This window comes from Sinocyclocheilus rhinocerous, unplaced genomic scaffold (genome assembly GCF_001515625.1).
Source record: "Sinocyclocheilus rhinocerous isolate Xijiao unplaced genomic scaffold, SAMN03320098_v1.1 scaffold1664, whole genome shotgun sequence".
In the NCBI taxonomy this organism is placed as follows: Eukaryota; Metazoa; Chordata; class Actinopteri; order Cypriniformes; family Cyprinidae; genus Sinocyclocheilus; species Sinocyclocheilus rhinocerous.
In genome coordinates, this window is record NW_015625582.1 from 141,598 (window position 1) to 149,297 (window position 7,700).

The 7,700-nt window shown below is 36.1% G+C and overlaps 1 protein-coding gene across 1 annotated transcript in view; it reads left to right on the forward strand.

Annotated features, from left to right (window-relative positions):
• Positions 1-7,700, forward strand: part of LOC107753628 (tyrosine-protein kinase RYK-like) — a 57,270-nt gene that overhangs the window by 22,285 nt on the left and 27,285 nt on the right. Inside the window, 5 exon segments of the mRNA XM_016569842.1 lie at positions 3,731-3,852; positions 4,275-4,374; positions 6,406-6,537; positions 7,226-7,291; positions 7,398-7,539. Of these exon segments, the coding sequence (XP_016425328.1) occupies positions 3,731-3,852; positions 4,275-4,374; positions 6,406-6,537; positions 7,226-7,291; positions 7,398-7,539 (562 nt within the window).

The window sequence follows — 7,700 nt, forward strand, 5'->3', positions numbered from 1 at the left end:
TTTGCATTTCCCAATTCTGCCATGTTTTTTTTTTTTTTTTTCCCAAGATGACTCGCATACAGTGCTGGATCTTTGGCAAGCTCTTTGAGCAAGATTCACCGACATAATGCTGTATCGACGTCTTGCCCGTGGACATGTTTTCTCCCTAGTCTCTGCTTTTTCAGAGTGGAAGTAATTGAACCATGAAAGGGTTTTTGAAGCCACATAAAAATACATTACAGAGTACTGCCGTGAGGGGGATGCAAATATTTTGTTTTGCAGCAAGCGGAAAACACTTTTTTTTTTTCTTTTTTTTTTCCAAGATGTACGGTTAACTGCAGCTCTTTTGAAACAAACTTGTTACTTGAGCATAAAGAAAAGAGGATAAAAATGGTCACCACAGAGTCACAAATAAACAAGCTTGGAAACACAGGCTGCACATATGCTATAATAAACTCGTTCTCCTAATCATCCTGTAATGGACCAGTTTTTCAAGGGTGGGAGCACTTTATGCCACACAGGAAACTATTTTCAAACAACCTCCTGCTTTCTTTTTGAAACCTCTGGTCAGAGGGTTGAGCACACTTGACCCATGAACTTCAACACCCTCTTCATCCACTGTTTTGTGGGCTCAGCCTATGACTGAGCTAAGGCTTGTTTCTCTTGCAAATTCCTTTCTCAATATATCATCATTGCAGTGCTAGAGATTGAGAGAGAGAAGGAATTTCATTTAAGAAGTCCCTTCTATCAATTCTTTCATTATAATTTCAACTTTTCCTGCCTCTGGTCATTTAGTCGTTCCTCAGATGATGGCACAGACACAGTCTGTTCACTGACCATTTGATGCACATTACACAAATGACAAAAGTTGGCTTAAATTTCCAGTTCCAATCTGGTTGGTTCTATGCAACTTCTTGAAAGTAAAAGGACACAAATTTATTCAATTTATTGAATAAAGCAATTTTTTTATTTTTTATTATTTATGTATTTATTTTTTTAAATCTATTTTAGATTAAATGGCAATGTGAACTAAAGATGGTTGATTTATGTCAGTCAAATTGCCTCTTCCTTTGTAAGTGGCAGAAGATTCATGGCCAGAATAAGCTACAGTGAGCAGCAGTCAGTGGTCTGGTTATGCGAGTCTACTACTCACATGGCTTAATTTTTTTCAAGGGGTATCAAAGCAGTGGGGACAAAAGTAGGTCCAGACAGGTCACATGGTGCAAGACATGGGAACTTTAATTAGTCTCAAGTCTGTGGGTATATCTGTAGTATAAGTCACGCCTCAGTAGTCTCTCACAGCTGGGCTCAGAGGATTATGTCAGTCGGGATGTCTGTCTGAACTTTGAGGACTCCTGCATCTTGAATGTGTCTGTTTGGGGGCCACACAGCCTATTTGCTCCATAGGTGGGCAGCCTCATATTGGAGGGCTGAGAACTATCATCTGATCTCAAACTATCATTTAATGCTGCTATATAGCTGGTGCTGAATGTCTCTGTTTTGGCAGGAAAAGGTGAGATTTTTGGAGCTTAAAGGCTTTACTGAAGTGGACATGAGATTATGTCAAGAAATGGTCTGAATTAATTTGTCGTTGAACCATTTAAGTCTATATGAAATCAAAATGCAGCCTATTTGCTGCAATACACTTCCCATTTTATTGTGCACAATTCTTCAGTTCAGATTATCTCTAAAAAATGTTTGTCTTTTAACTTTCATCAAAACTACTTCTGCTTCTCAACTAGGCTGAATGAATAATGAATAATATGTGCCAACAAGCAAAAAAAAAAAAAAATAGAGATTTTGTTTGTTCCTATATGGAACTTTTGGAAAAATATGAAAAAAAAGGTCATTACAAACACATTGAGCTTCCATAATGTGCTATACATTATTGGTTAACATTGTTTTTGGTTAACAAGTTTTTTTTTTTGTTTTTTTTTCGTTTCTCTTTTCTTTTTTTCAGCAAGGATTCATTAAATTGATTAAAAGCGTCAAAATATTTTTTTATAATGTTAACTCATTTTTATTTTAAATAAAGGCTATTCTTTTGAACTTTCAATTCATAAAAGATTCATGAAAAAATGAGTCATGGTTTTCAAAGAAAATATTAAGCGGTACATATGTTTTCAACATTGATAAGAAAATGTTCTGAGCTGCAAATCAGCATATTAGAATGATTTCTGAAGAATCATGTGACACTGAAGACTGAAGTAATGGCTGCTTAAAATTTAAGGTGTATTAAACTAGATAACAGATATTTTTAAATTGTATTAAAGGGGTCATATGATGCTGCTAAAAAGAACATTATTTTGTGTATTTGGTGTAATAAAATGTGTTTATGCGGTTTAAAGTAAAAAAAAAAAACATTATTTTCCACATACTGTACATTATTGTTTCTCCTCTATGGCAATATTACTGTCTTTTTTTTTTAAACTAATTTTGATCAAATTGCACCTTGGTGAGTACAAGACTTTTTTTCAAAACCTTTGACCAGCAGTAGTGTATATTGATTTTTATGTTGTCTCTAAGGGTATGCATCTAAATCATCTAAAAATTTTTGCCAAAAAAAAAAATAATAATAATAAAATCATCTACTGTTGTTTGCTAAGTTATGTTTTAGAAAGGGTATGTACACGTACTCCCATCCCCTTATGTTTGTGCAGACCCCATGACAGACTTGACAGGCTCCAGTCAGCCGCAACGGGGCCTTTCAGTCATGATAAGGTTTGCCCCAAGGCATGGCAGAAGATTCCACGCTGTCAATCAACTTCGCACATCACTGTGTCTCATTCGTGTGGGAATCAGCCTCCACTTCAGATTTCGCACTTGTGTTCATCATCACTGCCACTCTCCAGCTGTTCATTGGGGGCTGGTTAACAGTATAACTGGGATCGCAGGTGTGCTGTGCTGCCTGGGAGAAAGGCATTTCAGGTCGAGTCTCTCCCAGGAATGTAGCCGGGAAGGAAACACTGTTTAGATTACATCGTCGTTAGAAAATGGAGGCCAGGCAGGGGAAAGCGGAGATGTTTTGCTTTGAGGGGTGAAGTCCTTAAACATAAACATACTACACTTGAACATTTTCCCTTCACTGTATGGTGGAGGTGGCAACTGAGGATATTGTTCTTGGTATAATGGGTGAAAACCATTCCAAGTGGTTCTAAATGGACAGGCTAGAGAGAGAGAGGAATGAACTGTGGTCAAAACTTGGGCGGCAGTCTTGGTGGTTTCAAAGGTCCCATCAGTTTAATGGGAAACATTCTAGAATATCAACATGAACACTTGAGCCTGTTGTAAATCATATCCTCCTGATTGGAAATTGCAATCATATTTCAGTGGCTGTCATACCTGCCCTCTGTGATATAATGGATCCAGATCTTGCTCCAGATCCTCCAAGGAAGTGGAACTATGTCAGACAGTGGTTGTTCACCACACTGAAAGAATGTATTTTATGTATTGTTGCCATGGTTTCCTCTTGCACCATATACTTCCAGGCGCTGGGGAATACATTAAGCCTAAATGAGCACATAGGATGTTTTTATGGTGAAATACAGAGTTCATATGAGAGCGGAGATGGAGTCTGGCATTATGAAACTATATTTTACTCCTCTCTTGAGGCAGGGTGGTTGTGTGAATGTGAAAATGTGAAATGTGTTTAACTTTAAATTCTGTCAGTCCTGATAAGTTTTACCATTTTTATTATCTCTCTCTCTCTCTCTCTCTATCTATCTATCTATCTATCTATCTCTATCTGCAGGTCTTGATGCTGAGTTGTACTATGTAAGGGATGATGTGATAAATCTTTATGCCCTTTCCTTCATCCTGCCTGTGCCCAGTGACACTAACAGCCTACATTTCACATGGCACTCCAGCAGCAAGGTTGGCACTGTTGATACATCCTATGTGCTCTACCATTCAAAAGTTTGGTGTCAGTCATTTTATTTATTTTTTTATTTTCTATTCATCAAAGAATCATAAAAAAACCATGGTTTCGCAAAACTATAATGCAGCACAACTGTTTTCAACTGTGATAATAATAATAAATGTTTCATAAATACCAAATCAGCATATTAGAAGGATTTTTGAAGGATCTTGACACACTGAAGATTGAAGTAATATATGCAAAAATTCAACTTTGCCATCACAAATTAATTACATTAAAAAAAAATTAAAATAGAAATAAATTTTTAAATTGTAATAATATTTCACTATATTATCTTTTTTGTCTTTTAATCACATACTTGTATCAATATCTATATCAATATCTTAATTATTTCCCGTAATCCTTGTCTCCTATTTAGGTGGATTACAGGTTAGGGTTTCAAGTGGAAAACACTTCAGCCATGGATCAACCTCAGAGCAACATCTCTGCTCAGGGGGAGGTCCCGCGCACTCGTTCAGGTGAGTGAATTCTTTTTCTCTCTTTTTTTTCCATTATATGTTGTATTTTCAAGGGAAAAGGTGCTGTTGATATCTAAAACAGTCTATATTTTCAAGAAAAAATTGTGACTCTACCTTTACATATGTTTAAAGGTCTTCTCATAAAAAAGGCCTGTTAACTATTGGAAAAATTGTGCTTGTCAACTAGGGATATGCCGGTATCACATTTTCATGTTGCGATTTAATTGCTAATGCTTTTATTACGGTATACGGTATTATCACGATATTGAAATTTAGTTTAAAAAAAGTGCTGTCATAATACAGTATAACAGGTTTAATAACTTTTTTCTTATAACAAAAATAACTGAACATTTAAATGCAATAAAGCAATACAGAAAAATTTATAAAGTTAAAAGTTTTACACAGCTTAAAGTGCAAAAGAACTATAAAGACCAATAGGTATCACTTTACAATAAGACCTCATTAGTTAACCTTAGTTAATGCATTAACATTCACAATGAACAATATCTACATTTGCTACAGAAGTTATTAATCTTTGTTTAAAAAATACAAGTCTTAGTTCATGTTAGCTCATTAAATAACACAGCTGCAACTCTAGATTTGAACATCCTGTTATTAAATATTGGAATACCTAAGAGTAATAAATGTTCAGAAGAATTTTTCATTGGCAGTTTAACTAATGAATTAACTAATGTTAACTAATGAAGCCCTAATGTAAAGTGTGACCGAACAATAAAGAATCAAAACACTTTCAAACAATATCTAGGGCACGTTGTAGTCCAGATTAAAATGTAAAAAAAAGTTTGAAAATAAATAGCCTATTAAGTCTAAATATTTAAGTATTTGGCGCTGTGATGAACATCATAGCAAATACACAAATCTGAATGGCTATTTAAATCATTTAAACATGATTCAGAAACAGGAAGTAGTGCAGCTGCTTTGTTTACAGGGTTTCCGGGGTAACGGCTGCATTTAAATGAATTATTATTATTATTATTATTATTTCTGCAGTTTAGCGCCATCTGCTGTCAGAGAGTGAAAGTGCGCTTTCATCCAGAGCGTCTCTTACATGTTCCGCCATGCGCTTCTCGTCCGTGCTTGTTTAGGTCAGAGTGCGCACGCATCTTTCATGCAGCATACGGCGGTGTTGTGCATTTTGACCAGTTTATGGGAAAAGTATTCTTAAAATGCATTTAAAATTCGGAATAATTTGTAATATATAATTATTCACGGTATTTAGAAGTGCCCATGATAACAATATCGTGCATATTCATTACCGTGATATATTGCATTACCGAATACCGGCACAAGTCTATTGTCAACTTAAGAACCCACAGCTTTTTTAAAGGTTTTATCTACTCTTAATTCCTGTATGACCTGTGCACACCAAGACAAATTCAATGCGCTAAGCATTTTAATTTGAGTGAACCGGCATTAACATTCACATGCTGTCAATGCAGCTGATTTTTTATTTTTTTTCATGGAGAGGTGTTAAAATCTCTTTTCCATTGCACTGCAAATAAAGCTGACCAACCTATACGATTCATGCTTTTGGTCACATGCCCAGAGCCGCTGCAGTTACATTAAACTATTGGTGACTTGGTGGTTGCAGTGAATAGCAGAGGAAGAATCCTGAACTGGCTCGTCTTGGTGTTGCCTAATAAACATGATAGTGAATCCAAAATCTAAATGGCTCTTTAAAAACATATCAATACTTTTTGCACCACCTACTGTCAGAGAGTTATTTTGCACTTGCATTCAAACTGTCTGACGTTTATTCGCATTGTCTGAACAATGCAAAAATCGGACCAAATCTTTGTGCTAAACATTTGTATTAGTGTTTAATTGGTCTTCTCATGTAGTTTAGTAGGATTTGGGCAAACGCTAATTCGCCAGCACAAAAGCAGCTCATACCCTTTTTAAAAAGTAAAAAATGAGGCCCTGCATTCATTGTTTACAACTATTATTAGTAATTTAATAGAGTAACTGAGTATTTAATATAGTAAGTATACTTTCTGTCTGTCACTCCAGTGTTCAGAGTGGATCTTTTCTGCTCTGGAAAGGCTGATGGAGAGGCTGTGCTTACGGTGCAGTTGAACCTGACTACACCAGCCAACAACTTCACAGTGCTCAACTTCAAACGCAGGAAAATGTGTTACCGAAGTAAGATATTTTCATACACTTTTACCTTATTTCCTCCAATACATCTGTTTCTTAAGATCTTCTTAGTGCATGTTTGTGTGTTTTGTTTTTTTTCACTTCACATTTTTTTCCTGCAAGTTTGCTGTAGGTTTTGTGTGTTTGGCAGATTGTGTGTCAGGTTTCACATTGTCAGAGACTGTAAATATGATAATAACACAAGCTTTCTGTCATATGCTTCCCTAGAGGAAATAGCCAGTGAATTTATTCTCTGCTTATTTGAAGCACATGAGCCAAATTAGCTGCTGGAGAAGAAAAAGACTTTGTGTATGCCCCAATTTCCTCTCCCTTGTGGAATAACTGGGTCAGCGTGTGTATGTGGTGCTCAAGAAGATATTTTGTGTCTTACACTTTCTATGGCAGGAGTGTGATTTTACTGCCCTGGCAACAATTTACAAACCAAACATAAATGAGACCACAATTAACCAGTTCATGTGTTTGGATGAATCTCATGAGACCCATCAAGATTGTCGTCATTTCAAAAGAAGAAGTTTTTTTTTTTTTGTTTTTTTTTTTAGAATTTGGGGTGAAATTTGAGCAAAATCTGTCATTTTCTAGTTCCTCTGATGGGCAACATTCAGTGATCTAAAACGGTGAACTGGCATAGGCATTAGACTTTGCTGATCCTTCCCCTTATTGTTTTACTTTACAGGAATTGAGCAGCCAGAGCCCCCCAAAACTCTGCCATTCCCAAACACAACCATACAGAGAATAGACCGTGAGTATTTGCGATTTTATTGTTTGGCCTTTTTAGTAAATGTGGTTCTACAATGAGACCATCTTCACTCTGCTCTTGTAAACTCTCTCCTCTCTTTTGATCTTAGCGAGCAGTTCAAATGCTCCCACCACATCCACACGAGTTTTCTACATCAGTGTGTGTGTGTGCTGCATCGTCATCTTTCTGGTAGCCATCATCCTTGCTGTGTTACACCTCCACAGCATGAAGAGAGTGGAAATGGATGACAGGTGTGTATGTGTATGCTTGCACTTCTGTGTTTGAATGTTCAGTTAGTTTAAATGCACCAAAACAGTCTAGTTCTCGTATATTTGATCATAATATCTTTTTTTCCCCTCATCCTATTTTTTCAGATTTTGTGTGGTTCTTTTTTTTTTTTTTTTTTTTTTTT